The 16,453-nt window shown below is 52.3% G+C and overlaps 1 protein-coding gene and 1 long non-coding RNA gene across 3 annotated transcripts in view; both read left to right on the top strand.

Moving 5' to 3' along the window:
- RANGAP1 (Ran GTPase activating protein 1) overlaps positions 1 to 16,453 on the top strand; it is a 44,591-nt gene that overhangs the window by 19,243 nt on the left and 8,895 nt on the right. Inside the window, exons 4-11 of one of the 2 annotated variants that reach the window (XM_032267218.1) lie at positions 760 to 819; positions 4,119 to 4,298; positions 6,746 to 6,880; positions 12,640 to 12,798; positions 13,881 to 13,994; positions 14,402 to 14,501; positions 14,588 to 14,672; positions 16,052 to 16,232. In XM_032267218.1, coding sequence (XP_032123109.1) covers positions 760 to 819; positions 4,119 to 4,298; positions 6,746 to 6,880; positions 12,640 to 12,798; positions 13,881 to 13,994; positions 14,402 to 14,501; positions 14,588 to 14,672; positions 16,052 to 16,232 — 1,014 coding nt within the window. The remainder of the gene's footprint in view (positions 1 to 759; positions 820 to 4,118; positions 4,299 to 6,745; positions 6,881 to 12,639; positions 12,799 to 13,880; positions 13,995 to 14,401; positions 14,502 to 14,587; positions 14,673 to 16,051; positions 16,233 to 16,453) is intronic. The other variant, XM_032267219.1, reaches the window with a different exon arrangement.
- Positions 9,445 to 10,061, top strand: LOC116542334. The gene is made up of 2 exons (XR_004265170.1): positions 9,445 to 9,513; positions 9,834 to 10,061. It is a non-coding gene; the product is annotated as an uncharacterized LOC116542334 (long non-coding RNA).

The raw sequence follows: 16,453 nt of genomic DNA, 5'->3' as shown, positions 1-16,453 counted from the left end.
ACCCAGCAGCCTCACGCCAAGGCCAACTTCAGAGATGGTCTGAAGGGCTGAAAAGACACTTGAAAAAAAGTTACTTCCTCAACACTGAATTCTTTTTTTTTGAGACAGAGTCTTACTCTCACCCAGGCTGGACTGCAGTGGTGCAACCTTGGCTCATTGCAACCTCTGCCTCTCCAGGTTCCAGCGATTCTCCTGCCTCAGCCTCCCCAGTAATTGGAATTACAGACGTATGCTACCACATCTGGCCAATTTTTGTATTTTTAGTAGAGCTGGGGTTTTGCCGTGTTGGCCAGGCTGATCTGGAACTCCTGACCTCAAGTGATCTGCCCGCCTCGACCTCCCAAAGTGCTGGCATTACTGGCTGTGAACCACCAGCCCTCAACATTGAATTCTGTGTTGTTTACATTCATGTTTCTCTGTCATCCATAACCATGTCACACATCCACCTAGAGGGTTGTACAAGTCAGGGATTTTCCTGACACTTCTTTTTTTGTTTTTGTTTTTCCTTTTTTATTTTTACTCAGAAAATGGTTCGGTTCCAATGCAATTCCTGACACTTCTGAGCCCCATATAACCCTTGGAGGCCTCTTGACTTGAAGACAGGTCCCACCAGCTTCAGCCAGAATAGGTCCCGCTTTTCACAGACGAAGCTCAAATTAAGTCTTTCGATGCTGGGGTAGTTCAGGTCCACCAGGATGAGGCTTCACTGTAGGCCTCCAGGGGTCTCCCTCCCGCTAACTCCTCTTCTTTCTGCCACAGCGCTGCCACTGGAGTGACATGTTCACTGGGAGGCTGCGGTCCGAGATCCCACCAGCCCTGGTAAGCGAACAGGCTGTGCTTCCCCTCAAGGCGCAGGGCCCTCTTTGGCAATTCCCAGGGCTTTTCTCACACCTTATTCTTTCTGGAGCCTAAGATAAGCCCTGTGGGTGATTGGGTGATTGAGCTGCTGAAATGGAAGCCCAGCCAGCCCAGCATGCGGCCTGTGTCCCAAAAGGAGGGGCAGGTGGGAACACAGGAGCTGGCAGGGGAGGAAACCTGAGGGCGGGGACTCCAGGGAGGCGGGAAAGCTGAGACCACACACTCCTGGGTCCTCCTGAGCTGTGAGGTTTGTTTGGCTCACTGTGGATTTCACCCCAACACGGTTGCCTCAGCTTTCCTGGCACCCTCTCCCTGCACCTCACAGTCCTGCTCCTTCGTGACTTCTCTGCACATAGCCCACAAGCCTGTCCCAGTCTTTCTCTGGCTCCTCCCTTTCTCCATGCCACTCTCAGCTTTGGTTTGTGCCCATCATGGCTGGCTTCCCATTTCTTCCCTCCCGGGCTCAGACCGGCTTGCGTCAAGTTCCCAGTCTTCCCGGAACTGTGTGTGTGTGTGTGTGTATGTGTGTGTGTGCATGGAAGGAAATAGAAAGGGGCCTCACAGAACACAGGAAGGCTTCCCTGGGCAAGAGAAGAGGGCAGGTCTCACTGTCAGCAGCCTCTCAGTGTGTCCTCCTAGCATGAGGCTGCACACAGCAGGCCCTGAGGGTGCAGGTTTCTGGTCAGTGATGAGTGTGCACGCTGATGTTACTAAGCCCTCAGCCTGGTCGCGCCTGGCCTTTTATTTAATTTAATTAATTAATTTATTTATTTTTGAGACAGAGTCTCACTCTGTCGCTGAGGCTAGAGTGCAATCTCAGCTCACTGCAACCTCAACCTTCCAGGTTCAAGTGATTCTCCTGCCTCAGCCTCCCGAGTAGTTGGGATTACAGGCATTCACTACCACGCCTGGCTAATTTTGTATTTTTAGTAGATATGGGGTTTTGCCAGTGTTGGCTAGGCTGGTCTCGAACTCCTGACTTCAGGTAATCCACCCGCCTCAGCCTCCCAAAGTGCTGGAATTACAGACATGAACCACTGCACCTGGCCCTTTTTTCTTTTATTTTTAAAGACAGGGTCTCACTATGTTGGCCAGAATGGTCTTGAGCTCCTGGGCTCAAATAGTCCTCCCACATCAGCCTCCCAAGCAGCTGGGATTATCGGTGTGTGCCACTGCACCTGGTTTGTGAGGCCAGGATTTGGAATGTAGGTTAAGAAAATTCATTTCTGCATGTGTGAGGTGGCTCACGCCTGTAATCCCAGCACTTTGGGTGGCTGAGGCTGGCGGATCACTTGAGATCAGGAGTTTGAGACCAGTCTGGCCAACATGACAAAACCCCATCTTTACTAAAAATAAAAAGTTAGCTGGGCATGGTAGTGCATGCCTGTAATCCCAGCTACTTGGAAGGCTGAGGCAGGAGAATTGCTTGAACACAGGAGGCGGAGGTTGCAGTGAGCCAAGGTCATCCCACTATACTCCACCCTGGGTGCCAGAGTAAGACTCTGTCTCAAGGAGAAAACAAATTCATTTTAGTGATTGTATGTTAAAGAATTTTAAGTCAGGCCAGGCGTGGTGGCCATGCACGCCTGTAAGCCTAGCACTCTGGGAGGCCGAGGCAGGCAGATCACGTAAGGTCAGGACCCCAAGACCAGCCTGGCTAACATGGTGAAATTCCATCTCTACAAAAGTACAAAAATTAGCTGGACATGATGGTGGGTGCCTGTAATCCCATCTACTCTGGAGGCTGAGGCAGAAGAATCACTCGAACCTGAGAGGCAGAGGTTGCAGTCAGCTGAGATCATGCCACTGCACTCCAGCCTAGGTGAGACAGAGAGAGAGAGACTGTCTCAAAAGAAAAAAAAAAAAAGAATTTCAAGTCAGAAAAGATGGTGAAGAAAACTCCATTTTGCATACTCACTGTGGAATTCTCGTTGTGCAGGTTTTACCTAAATTTTAGCATTTAATTTTCCTGAGCTTTCAGAAGGTATCTATTTGGTTTTTGTTTTCTTTTACTTGACCTTACAGGAATGAGGAAAGAAAGTCTTCTTAGCTCTATGTTCCCAGTGATAAAAACAAATCTTAAGAGGGGGATAAGAGAATGTGGGGTCAGAAGATGGCACGAAGTAGAGTAGGCACAGGGTATTTGAGCAGCTCTGCCTCTTCAGGGCTGGAGGTCAGTTGGGGCCAGATGGCCAGGGGCTAGGACTTCTGTGTGCCAGGCAACCAGCGGACTCGCTGCCTTTTGCTTGCTGAGTGGTGGGAGGACGGTAGAAACTGCCTCAGCTTCCATGCCTGTGGCCAGGGCGAGGGCAGAGAGTCTCCCTTCCTTATTCCTGCCGCCATGGACCACCTGCCCAGCCCCATTTCTGCCCCAAGTCTCTGGCAGGGCCTCCTCTCCTCTGACCATTTCTCCTGGGGGCTTAGGAGTGTAGCTCTCCCCAGCCCAAGAGGTTTCCAGGAGAGCTCCGAATCCACCTGCCAAAGCTGGTCCCTGGCCGTGGCTTGGAGATGGCCACCTCCATCTGCCAGTCAACATCAGAAACCCTGGAGGCATTTGTGGTTCCTTCCTCCCTCTTCCTGTACATCCAGGGAACCACCAGCTCCTGCATGTCCCCTGCTTCATGAACAGGCAGCTCCTCTCCTGCACTTGTCACACCGGCCAGCAGGTCCCCTGTCTGTTGCCAGTGTCACTGCCTCACACTCCTGGGTGGGCACTCCAGCCCCCCACCTGTCCATGTGCTCTCCTCAGATCCGGGGAAGTTTCTTCCACATCCCTCAGCCACTTCAAAACCTAGTGCTCGCAGGCTGAGGTTCACAGTCCTTGGCCTGGCATTCAAGACTCTTGCCTGATCTGACCCCTCACTTCCCTTCCATCCAAAGCCCACGCCATGGCCTCTTCTAAAGCCCTCCCACAGCTTGCCCCCAGGTTCACAGCCTGCTGCTTCATGCCTATGTCTCTGCTCCTGTTTTTGCAGCTGCCTGGAATCTTTTCATGTTGACTAGCTGATTCTCTCCAGACTAAGCTCAAATGCCACTTCTTAGAAAGAGCTTTCCCAGGCCATCCCATGCATACACACGCCCCAGTCTCCATCTGTTAGGAGCCCTTTGCAGGGTTTCTAGTCTTGAGAATACCGAAATGGTTCGTGTCTATGCCAGTTCTTTATTAGCCGGGGTGTCCTCAGAAGGCAGAGCTGGGCCTGACACAGAAGCAGCACCTGCTGAGTGTCTATGAAACTGACACGAGCTTCCTCTGTGCCCAGATCTCACTAGGGGAAGGACTCATCACAGCTGGGGCCCAGCTGGTGGAACTGGACTTAAGTGACAACGCATTCGGGCCCGACGGCGTACAAGGCTTCGAAGCCCTGCTCAAGAGCTCAGCCTGTTTCACCTTGCATGAACTCAAGCTCAACAACTGTGGCATGGGCATTGGTGGCGGCAAGGTGGGTATGGCGGCGCCCTCCCAGCAGAGTCCCCTGCTCCATCCACATCCATCTGACCTATGTGCCCTGGCCCTTGGCCACCACCATCTGGGATGGTCAGCTGTTTTCAAACGAGAAATGCCTCAAAGGCAGCAGCCTACAGCCAGAGGGTAGAGGTGTCCATGAGAGTGGGTTGCCAAGCAACCATCCCAACTTCTTGGGTTGGCTTGGCAATGCAGAGAGAGTGCTGCTGCATACCTGCTGGTTCTGCAAAAGTCAGGTCTTGGAGCATCCCTACACTCACTGTACCCTCAGAGCAGCTGGCAGAGCCGGGCACACAGGTTGAGGAAGAAGCCTGAAAAGAGTGTCTGCTCATGGAGGAAGAGTCACAGCTCACCTTTATTCCTGGACAGGGCCTTGCCCGGGGGCTGTCCCCAGGCAGGGTCAGTTTAGAGCTTCAAGTTGGGCTGGTCAGTGTAGGGTGGAGCGTCTTTCTTCCCAGAACCTGCATCGAGAGTGGCCTGCCCTGTTCTCTTCAGCTCCATCCTGATGCCTTTAGACCCAGGGTTGGAGAACACTGAGTGCCAGGCTGCAACCCCTACAAACACTTCTGACCAAAGGGAGGATAGGGCTGGGGACATGGAACTAACAGCAGTTGGGGACATCTTATTTGAATATGCAGTACCTTAACTTTCCCATCCCCACTGAAAGGGGGGTGGTGCCATCCCCATTTTTCCACATGATCAGCATAGGCTTAGAGAGGTGGGGTGGGGTGGATCACATAGCCAGTGCTGTGAGGCCCATGGAGCCCAGGCTGAGGAGCTAGAGTGGCCTACCCTGCAGAGGGTGCCTGTGGCCCTCTGCCTGATGTAAGGGTGAGTAGGGGCAGGCTCTGTGCCTGCCTTAGCCAGCCCTCCCCAAAGTCCACTTGGGCAATAAGCTGTCCCTGTGTTAAGATATAAAAATGGGCCAAGTGCAGTGGCTCACGCCTGTAATCCCAGCACTTTGGGAGGCCAAGGCAGGTGGATCACCTGAGGTCAGGAGTTTGAGACCAGCCTGGCCAACATGGTAAAATCCCATCTCTACTAAAAATACAAAAATTAGCTGGGCATGGTGGTGGGCACCTGTAGTCCCAGCTACTCGGGAGGCTGAGGCAGGAGAATTGCTTGAACCCGCAAGGCAGAGGTTGTGGTGAGCCGAGATGGCGCCACTGCACTCCAGCCTGGGCAACAAGAGCAAAACTCCGTCTCAAAAAAAAAAAAAAAAAAAATCTAAAAATGTTTACATCAGCACAGAAAGCAGGTGCAGCCCAACCTAGAATGAGTAGGATATGCTGGGAGAGCCGGAGACTCCAGCCAAATGCTTCGGTTTTCCTTCCATTACTTCCCTTCTCCCATCCAGCAGTGCCTAGAAACTGATAGTCAGGGGACTTTCCTACTGGCCAGAGCTTGTCTAGCCTGTCCTGTACTTGCAGTGGGATGAGTTGGGGAATGAGTTTTGAATCCCAGGGCCAGAGGGCCCCACAGGCAGGCAGACTCACCCTAGAGTTTGACAGATGGTTCTCTGAGCCTCCCTGACCACTGATTTGATTAGGTCTCTGGGTCCTGGCCTTGCTGATCTTTGCTTCTTGGGAGCTCAGACACCATGGTCTGGGTGTCTAACCAAGGCCTGTAGGTCCTTTGGAATCTTTTCCTTCTGGGTAGTATGTGTTTAGTGCAGTCTCTGCACCATGCACCATGAGAATAGGAGGGCCCAGAGGAGTTGGCAGGGTAAGAGGTGTGGCCCAATGCTTGGGAACTATCCAGACCCAAGTTGGACTCCCGCAGGAGCTAAGGCCCTCCCCACATGGCTTCCAGGGAATCGGGGAGAATGGGGGTGACCTAGCAGTCAGCTGCTGCTGCTGAGTATTTTCCTGAGAGGCTGGCCTATGGCAGAAGTTTGATATCTCTACCTTGAGTGTGTGCATGATCCAGCATCGCCAGCATGAAGTCAGGCAGATGCTGGCCCTTCTGTTCCTCAAGGACAGCTGTGTGCAGTCTCATGCCAGGAGTTAGGCCAACATACCCACCACGTGCAGCTTTGCTGAGTATTTGCCGGGTGACCTTGGCCGATTCACTCACCTCTCAGAGCCTCAGCTTCCTCATCTACAAAGTATGACCAGTCCTGCCTGTCTCCCAGGCTGGTGTCGAGGTTGAAGTGAGAAAGTATGCAAATACCTTGCTGAGGGTGCCCAGGCCCTAGCAGGTGCTCTGCAAACATCAGGTGTTCTGCAAACATCACTTCTCTCCTGGTACACTCACTCATGATTCTTTTATGTCTCATTGACCATGGGCTCTGATTCCCATCAGTCAGTCTCTGTTTTTCAGTGCTTTGCCTGAATGCCTGGGATGTGGAAGAGCAGTTGAGCAGCAGTGGCCACCCCGCTAGGGCTCTTGCCCACGGCCTGGGCCCCTTGCCTTTTCCCACAGATCCTGGCTGCAGCTCTGACCGAGTGTCACCGGAAATCCAGTGCCCAAGGCAAGCCTCTGGCCCTGAAGGTCTTTGTAGCTGGCAGAAACCGTTTGGAGAATGATGGCGCCACTGCTTTGGCGGAAGCTTTTAGGGTGAGTGGTTTCTGTCCATCCTGCCCCTGCAGCCCTGACGTGCACTCGGCACAGTAAGCTGATAGTCCTGGGTGTGAATCCCAGGGCAGGCACTCAGCCGAGAGACCTGGGGCATCACATGCCCTCTTCAAGCCTGTTAGCCCATTTGAAAATGGGCCAGGATTCGTCTTGCAGTTCTGGAAAGGTGTGTGACTGCTCCCAAAGGTGAGCCAGCAGCAGCCCCCTGTGAGACTTCAGGCCACTCTGACCAGGGAGTGTCATCTGCTAGGCCCAGATTTGGCGGAGTGAGATGCCAGGCGCAGTAGCTGACACCTGCCATCCCAATACTTCAGGAGGCCAAGGCAGGCAGATCACAAAGTCAAGAGATCAAGACCATCCTGGCCAACATGGTGAAACCCCGTCTCTACTAAAAATACAAAAATTAGCCAGGCATGATGGTGGGTGCCTGTAGTTCTAGCTACTTGGAAGGCAGAGGCAGGAAAATTGCTTGAACCCAGGAGGTGGAGGTTGCAGTGAGCCAAGATTGCGCCACTGCATTCCAGCCTGGGTGACAGAGCAAGACTCTGTCTCAAAACAAAACAAAAATACAAAAATTAGCTGGGCATGGTGGCTCGTGCCTGTAATCTCTGCTACTCAGGTGGCTGAGGCAGGAGAATGGCTCGAATCAGGGAGTCAGAGGTTGTGGTGAGCCGAGACCTTGCCACTGCATTCCAGCCTGGCAACAGAGCAAAACTGTCTCGGGGAAAAAAAAAAAAAAGTGGTGGAGCGAGATGGCATGAGTGATGAGTGCTCCCAGCCCCTGGTGTGGGGCACGGAGAAGGAACATACTAGACTGCCCAAGACAGGGAGACAGGCAGGGGCAGCCACAGGGCTTAGGTGCCAGAGGAGGTGCTCTTGAGTGACCTTGTCTCCGCTCCTCTTCCACTCTCCTCGTCTCCCCTTCTCCTCATCTCCCCATCTTCCTAGGACATTGTTGAGTCTCCGACCATGAGTGCCAGGAGAAGGTCACACTTGCCCATAACAGGACTGAAAACTTTGGGGTCTGTCTCCCTCTTTTCTTTTTTGTTTTTCTGGGACAGAGTCTCAGTATATCACCCATGCTGAAGTGTAGTGGCACAATCTTGGCTCACTGCAACGTCTGACTCCCAGGTTCAAGCAGTTCTGCTTTAGCCTCCCAAGTAGCTGTAATTATAGAATTACAGGCACCCATCACCACACCCGGCTAATTTTTGGTTTTGTTTTTTTGAGATGGAGTTTGGCTCTGTCACCAGGCTGGGGTGCAGTGGCGTGATTTCAGCTCACTGCAACCTCTGCTTCCTGGGTTCAAGATATTCTCCTGCCTCAGCCTCCCAAGTAGCTGGGACTATAGGCGCGGGCTACCATGCCTGGCTAGTTTTTTGTATTTTAGTAGAATTGGGGTTTCACTGTGTTGGCCAGGATAATCTTGATCTCCTGACCTCGTTATCCACCCACCTTGGCCTCCCAAAGTGCTGGGATTACAGGTATGAGCCACTGCACCTGGCCTAATTTTTGTATTTTTGTTAGAGACAGGGTTTTACCATGTTGGACAGGTGGTCTCGAACTCCTGACCTCAAGTGGTCTTCCCGCCTGGGCTTCCCAAAGTGCTGGGATTATAGGTGTGAGCCACTGTGCCCAGCCACTCTTCTCTGAATTTAAATGTTTTTTCAACAAACAGTATCCTAGGAGCATTGCTCATACTGGGCCGGATGGGCACCCTGTCCTGCCTGCCAACAGTTTGTCTGTAGACACTCCTTGCCTACTTTAGTGCCAAGTGGACAGCACAGAGATCTGCCTTATGTCTCCCTGCACCCCTGGCTGCAGGGGAGCTCCTGCTGCCTCCTCAAGAGCTGGAGGGGCCTCACTGCCATCCTTGGATCCCTCCCTGCCCTCAGCTTGCTGTCCTCTGTGCACTGGGAATCGGAGGGTTGCTGTGGTTGTGCTGAGCCTTCATAAGGTGTCCTCTGGTGGGCTTAAAATGGGTCGTTTTTTTAGATGGAGTATTGCTCCGTCACCCAGGCTGGAGTGCAGTAGCACAATCTCAGCTCACTGCAACCTCTGCTTCCCTGGCTCAAGTGATTCTCCTGCCTCAGCCTTCCAAGTAGCTGGGACTACAGGCACGTACCACCACACCCAGCTAACTTTTTGTATGTTTTATTTTGTTTTTTTTTTTTTGAGACAGAGTTTCACTCTTCTTGCCTAGGCTGGAGTGCAATGGCGCGATCTCGGCTCACCACAACCTCCGCCTCCTGGGTTCAGGCAATTCTCCTGCCTCAGCCTCCTGAGTAGCTGGGATTACAGGCACGCGCCACCATGCCCAGATAATTTTGTATTGTTAGTAGTAGAGACGGGATTTCTCCATGTTGGTCAAACTGGTCTTGAACTCCCGACCTCAAGTGGTACATCTGCCTCAGCCTCCCAAAGTGCTGGGATTACAGGCGTGAGCCACTGTGCCCGGCCAATTTTTTGTATTTTTGTCAGAGACGGGGTTTGACCATGTTAGCCAGGATGGTCTCAATCATGGCCTCAATCTCCTGACCTTGTGATCCGCTGGCCTCGGCCTCCCAAAATGCTAGGATTACAGGCATGAGCCACTGCACCCAGCCAGAATGGGGGTTCTTTTTTTTTTTTTTTCTTTTTTTTTTTTTTTTTGAGACGGAGTTTCACTCTTGTTACCCAGGCTGGAGTGCAATGGCGCGATCTCGGCTCACCGCAACCTCCGCCTCCTGGGTTCAGGCAATTCTCCTGCCTCGACCTCCTGAGTAGCTGGGATTACAGGCACGCACCACCATGCCCAGCTAATGTTTTGTATTTTTAGTAGAGACGGGGTTTCACCATGTTGACCAGAATGGTCTCGATCTCTTGACCTCGTGATCCACCCGCCTCTACCTCCCAAAGTGCTGGGATTACAGGCTTGAGCCACCGTGCCCGGCAGAATGGGGGTTCTTAATCTCCTCCAGTCTGTGGATAGAATTCAGGGGTCTGTGAACATGGATGAGAAAAAAATAGCATCATTATTTATTCCTAGTGTAGCTAAAATGTGTAGTATGGCCTTTGATTATGAATGTACACAATAAATGTCACAGCATTAGAAAGGCTTGTGACTACCCACATAATGCATGAGCCCATGTGGCCCTTGAATTTAAAAAAAATTTTTTTTATTGAGACAGGGCCTCACTTTGTTGCCCAGGCTGGAGTGCAGTCTCAGCCCACTGCAGCTTCAGCTTCCCAGGCTCACGTGATCCTCCCACCTCAGCCTCTTGATTAGCTGGGACAACAGGCGCACGCCACCATGCCCACCTAACTATTTTTTGTATTTTAGTAGAGACACAGTTTCACTGTGTTAGCCAGGCTGGTCTCAAACTTCTGATCTCAGGTCATCCACCCGCCTTGGCCTCCTGAAGTGCTGGAATTACAGGCATGAGCCACTGTACCCAGCCTAAATTTTTTTTTTTTTTTTTTTTTTCTTGAGACGGCGTTTCATTCTTGTTGCCCAGACTGGAATGCAATGGCGCATTCTCGGCTCACCACAACCTCGACCTCCTGGGTTCAAGCGTCTCAGCCTCCCAAGTAGCTGGGATTACAGGCATGTGCCACCACATCCGGCTAATTTTTTGTATTTTTAGTAGAGACAGGGTTTCACCATGTTGGCCAGGATGGTCTCGATCTCTTGACCTTGTGATCCATCCTCCTCGGCCTCCCAAAGTGCTGGGGTTACAGGTGTGAGCCACCGCACCTGGCCAAATAATTTTTTAAATAAATAAAAAGAAAATCTTGTGACTCTGTCCCTAGTGGAAATCACAGATATTTCATCTCAAGTTAAGTTTTTGCTGATATATAGAAATATTCCTCGGCCGGGTGCGGTGGCTCAAGCCTGTAATCCCAGCACTTTGGGAGGCCGAGGCAGGTGGATCATGAGGTCAAGAGATCGAGACCATCCTGGTCAACATGGTGAAACCCTGTCTCTACTAAACATACAAAAAATTAGCGGGGCATGGTGGCACGTGCCTGTAATCCCAGCTACTCAGGAGGCTGAGGCAGGAGAATTGCCTGAACCCAGGAGGCGGAGGTTGCGGTGAGCCAAGATCGCGCGCCATTGCTCTCCAGCCTGGGTAACAAGAGCGAAACGCCGTCTCAAAAAAAAAAAAAAAAAAAATATTTCTCACTACATCAAAATTGCAGTAATAGTGGACCCACCCCTAGATCTTGTTATTTAGTGCATTAACAAGAAGTTCGTATATTACTGCAGCATGCATTTGGAGTTTTTTCCTAAATGTTTTAATAACTGTTCCTATTGAGTTGATTTCCTTTGTAGTTCTGTATAATTTTCCTTAAAACTAAAAAAAAAAAAAAACCATTTTTTGAGGAGTGGACCCAGGGGTCTCACCAGACTGCCTGAAAGGTTCATAGCACAGAAAATATTCAGAAGGTCTGACCTGGAATGTGCCTCAGTTGGTCTTCCTGTATTTGTGAACCACCTGCTCCCCTGCTTACCCCATGCTGCAGTGAGCACTGGAGGACAGCAGAAGGTGCCTTGGCACAGTTATGCCAGGTCTGTCTTCAGTCCTGGGTCATAGTGGAGACTCGGACATGGCCCTCTCCTCCAAAGCTGAGGGGACAATGGGGTGCAGACAGGAATATACACTTTGAATGTAGGCAGGGTGAGGACCACTGTGACAGAAGAGGGAACAGGTGCTGCGGAGGCACAGAGGAAAAGCACTGGACCCTGGCTGGAGGAATCCAGGAAGCCTTCCTGGGGGAGAAGGTGACCAAAACAAGAGCCACAGAATGCCTGTGAGTTAACCAGTCAAGCAAATGCTTTCCTGAAATACACAGTTGCAAAAAAAAAAAAAAAAAAAAAAAAAGAAAGAAAGAAAGAAAATGCTGACTGGCCAGGCATGGCGGCTCTTGCCTATAATTCCAGCACTTTGGGAGGCCGAGGAAGCTGGATCACCTGAGGTCAGGAATTCAAGACCAGCCTGACCAACACGGTGAAACCCCATCTCTAGTAAAAATACAAAACTAGTCAGGTGTGGTGGTGTGTGCCTGTAATCCCAGCTACTCAGGAGGCTGAGGCAGGAGAATCACTTGAACCTGGAGGGCAGAGGTTGTGGTGAGCTGAGATCGTGCCACTGCACTCCAGTCTGGGTGACAAGAGTGAGACTCCGTCTCAAAAAAAGTAAGAAAAAATGCTGACAAATAAGGAGATAGAGTGTTCCAGGTGGAGAGAATGTGTATCAAAAGGCCAGGATGAGATAGGGCTGCATGGGCCAGGGAAGACCCTCCCATCCCCAGAGGACACGGCATGTCGAAGGCGTTATGTTGTGTAGGTGGGTAGGGTAAGAGGGCCCCAAGAAAAAAAGGTCACATGGAGCTGTGTCATCCCGAGAAGGGCCATGAGTGCCTGCCTACCAGAACCAGGGTCCCTGCTGTGCAGAGGACCCCAGAGTGAAAACAAGAAATCAACCCGCTGGATCTAGAGCTGTGTGACCCTGGGCAAGTCACTGTACCTGTTTGATCCCTAGTCTTTTCTTTGGTGGGGATCCTATCCCAGGTAGTAGGCCTCCCTCAGGAGGTTGAGGAAAGTCAGATGCAGCCATGCCCCAGAATCCCACAGACGAGCCCCTGCCCCAGGCTGGTGGCAGCCTATTCCTGTGCCTGCTGTGCAGAATTGCTCTCCTTGCCTGCTGGATGTCACCTGGCACTTGGGGCCCCCTCCACGCTCTGCCTCCTCTTCACAGGTCATTGGGACCCTGGAGGAGGTCCACATGCCACAGAATGGGATCAACCACCCTGGTGTCACTGCCCTGGCCCAGGCTTTCGCCGTCAACCCTCTGCTGCGGGTCATCAACCTGAACGACAACACCTTCACTGAGAAGGGCGCTGTGGCCATGGCCGAGGTGAGGGAAGTGTGGCAGAGCCCAGCTGGGCCTTGCCAGACAGAGGCTGCTGCTGCCTTTCCAGGGAAGCTGGGGCCGTGTAGCACGGACTGCTCTGTCCCCTGGGTGTATGCCCCATGGGTCCAGCTCTTTGAACATGTCCTGAACAGGGTTGCTGGTCACAAGTAACCCATGCAGCTCTGAGTGTTCGTGCCGCCTTCCTCCTTTGCTGCCTCTGAGGCCCCCGGTGGCTGGCGCCGGTTTTGTTCTCAGCCTGCACAGGAGCAGGCTGCTTCCCACCTCCGTTCTCCTGGTTGATTTGTTCGGCAGCTATTGTTTGTTTTGTTCTTTATTACCACTTTCTGAGATGGAGTTTTACTGTTGGCCAGGCTGGTCTTGAACTCTGGGCTCAAGTGATCCTCCCACCTCAGCCTTCTGAGTAGCCACTGTGCCTGACCCAGCAGCTGTTTTTTGAGCCCCCATTTAGTGCTTGGCTTTGTACCAAGCAAGTGCAAGCTGCACAGGGTTGAGCCAAAGACCCCACCTTCAAGGAGACCCTAGCTCAAGGAGGGAAGGAAGGTGCTGGCAGAGACAGTGCCGCGTTCTGAATGCAGTGGCTACTTGTCTGCCAGGGCCCTGTGGCCCCACAGAAGGCTAGTCTGGCTGCTTATGTGTTAGCAGAGATGCGTGTAGGTGTTGGGGAACACGTCAGAAGGAAGTTCAAATCAGACTTAGGGCAGGCTTCCTGGAAGAGATCACATTTTGGCTAAGTTGTATAGTACGAGTGGTCTTTGGACAGAAGGTGGGAGGTGGATGTTTCAGGCAGAGGGATTAGCTTATGTGTGGAAGGCCCGGAGACTTGGGCAGGAGCGTTGCTCGAGTGGCCTCAGGAAGAGTTGTGGCCGTAACATGGGGAGTGGGGTCAAGGGGTTTTAGCTGGGGACCCAGAGGCCAACAAGAAGACGGCAAAGCTGGTGACTTGGGGAGGAGGACAGTGTGTGGTGGCTGGTGTGGGATGTGACTGTATGGGGCCCCCATGGTGCTTTCTGAGGGCTGGGGTGTGGCCTGCACCCTCACTCTGGACCCTTGCTTCCCCCTTGCAGACCTTGAAGACCTTGCGGCAGGTAGAGGTGATCAATTTTGGGGACTGCCTGGTGCGCTCCAAGGGTGCCGTTGCCATTGCAGATGCCATCCGTGGCGGCCTGCCCAAGCTGAAGGTGCCAACCTGGACCCTGACGTCCTCCTGGGGTCTGTGGGTGGTGGGGTGACTGGGGGTGCAGGAGTCTGGTCTGAAGGTAGGTGGGCCTGCGTCCATATCCCAGCTCCTCCACTTCAGGCCCTGTGATGCTGTGTGAGTTCCACACCCCTCTGAGCCATGGTTTTTCATTTATAATGTGGGCAGGGAGTGGTGTGCATCACTGTGGTATAGTTGAATAAACACACTCTGTGTGACACATTATTGGCTGCAGGGTCATTCTTCTGCCCACTTTGCCCAATGCCTTGGGAAACAGCACTGGAGGACAGAGTATGCCGTATCCTCACTTGGGGAAACTGAGGCTTAGAGTGGGACTTGGTGTCCTGGCCCAGGTTTCTGCCTGCCTCTAACCCTTCCTTTTATTTTCAGGAGCTGAACTTGTCGTTCTGTGAAATCAAGAGGGACGCTGCCCTGGCTGTTGCCGAGGCCATTTCAGACAAAGCTGAGTTGGAGAAGCTGGACCTGAACGGTAGTCGGATGGGGGAGTCCTCTGCACAGGTCTGGCAGGCTGGCCCTGGTACCCCGGGCTGACTGGTCTCCCCTCCCCTTGAGCAGGCAACACCCTGGGCGAAGAAGGCTGTGAGCAGCTACAGGAGGTGCTGGACGGCTTCAACATGGCCAAGGTGCTGGCATCCCTCAGGTAGGGAACTAGGGTGGGCGGCCCCAGAGGTCAGGGTTAGGCCATTCCTTTGTTTCTTTTTTTTTTCTTGAGATGGAGTCTTGCCCTGTTGCCCAGGCTGGAATGCAGTGGCACAATTTCTGCTCACTGCAACCTCCATCTCCCAGGTTCAAGCGATTCTACTGCCTCAGCTTCCCAAGTAGCTGGGATTATAGGCGACCACCACCATGCCTGGCCCCTTTATTTGTTTCTACTTGTATTTATTCAGAAATGTCGGTTGCACTCCTATTATGTACCAGGTCATACACTAGGCATCAAGTCTGTAAGGGTAGGACAGTCAGGGTTTCTGGCTCATGGGGAAGAGATAAAATGAGTTGTCCATTCAACAGAGGAGCTCATACGGGCTGAGCGAAGCCACCCTCTAGAGCGGGGGGAATCGGGAGGCCTCTGAAGGGGTGAGGCCAGATCTCATCCTGATATGGTGGGGCCTGGGCAGTGATGGGAGTGGGAGGTGGGGGCTGCCAGAAGGGGCTGCGTTCAGGATTGTTCTTAAGACGCTGACTCAGGCCGGGTGTGGTGGCTCACGCCTGTAATCCAAGAACTTTGGAGGCCAAGGCAGGTGGATCACCTGAGGTCGGGAGTTCAAGACCAGCCTGACCAACATGGTGAAACCCTGTCTTAAAAAAAAAAAAAAAAAAAAAAAAATTAATAATTAAAAAAAAAGACGCTGACTCTAGAAAGGAAGAGATTCTGAGGCCTGGGGAGTCCACCTGGAGGCGAAGGCGCGGTGGGGGAGCTGCTGCTGCCTCTGGATCCAAGTCCGGTTGGGCCATCAGCACCTGGCTCTCTGTGCCCCTCTCATCCCCAAGTCAGCCTCGTTTGTGGGTCAGATACTCAGTTGTGTCTCCTCGGTGCTAGGCCCTGAGCTGAGGCTGGGAATTGGGGACTTGGAGGTGGCCTGAACCTCACAGTTCCGACGGTCCCTGGGAAATGGACTAGCCTTCCTGTGGGGCAAGGACACCCCTACTCTTCTTCCTCCCTCATACCTGTAAGTTCCTGAGGTCATGTGGATGTAGGCGCCCCTGCCCTGGCATTTCAACCTGGGAAATGTTCCTGCCAAGCCCTGGGCTCTGGGTATGACAGAAACAAAAACAAATGTCTTTGTTTCTTGTCTCCCCTGGGGCTCCTTGAGGACAGGGACAAGATCTGATTCTTTTGTGTCCGTAGCATGGATTTCCTTGGTGATCCACCTGCTCCTGTCCTAGGAGCAGGTGCTCCCACCCCCTCTAGGCTCCCTCCCACCTGGCTGAGGTGAGGTCTCTGGGCTGATAGAGCCAGGTCTTGGAGTCAGCCTGGGCTGCTGGGTAGAGAGGATCTGCTTCAGCCAGCTCTTTCTGCAGTGATGATGAGGATGAGGATGAAGAGGAAGGAGAAGAGGAAGAAGAGGAAGCAGAAGAGGAGGAGGAGGAAGATGAGGAAGAGGAGGAAGAAGAAGAGGAGGAAGAGGAAGAGCCTCAGCATCAAGTGCAGGGAGAGAAGTCAGCCACGCCCTCACAAAAGAGTCTGGACCCTAACACTGGGGTGAGTTTCTGTCTTCGCCATGATCAGAGCCCTGGTCCTGAGAAGGTGAAAGCCTGAGGCATCTTCATAGTGGGGTAGGGGTGTCTCCCTAAGCACAGTAGCCACAAACATTTTTTTTGATTACACGATACTGACTTGAAAATGGTCCCAGTGTAATGATAGTTACCTATATTTCTTTCTTTTTCTTTTTCTTTTCTTTTTTTTTTTTTTTTTTTTTTTTT

Source organism: Sapajus apella, unplaced genomic scaffold, assembly GCF_009761245.1.
Source record: "Sapajus apella isolate SASKATOON/1434 unplaced genomic scaffold, GSC_monkey_1.0 scaffold166, whole genome shotgun sequence".
Taxonomy (NCBI): domain Eukaryota; kingdom Metazoa; phylum Chordata; class Mammalia; order Primates; family Cebidae; genus Sapajus; species Sapajus apella.
Note: the sequence above shows the minus strand (reverse complement) of the source record. Positions and strands in the feature narration are given on the sequence as shown.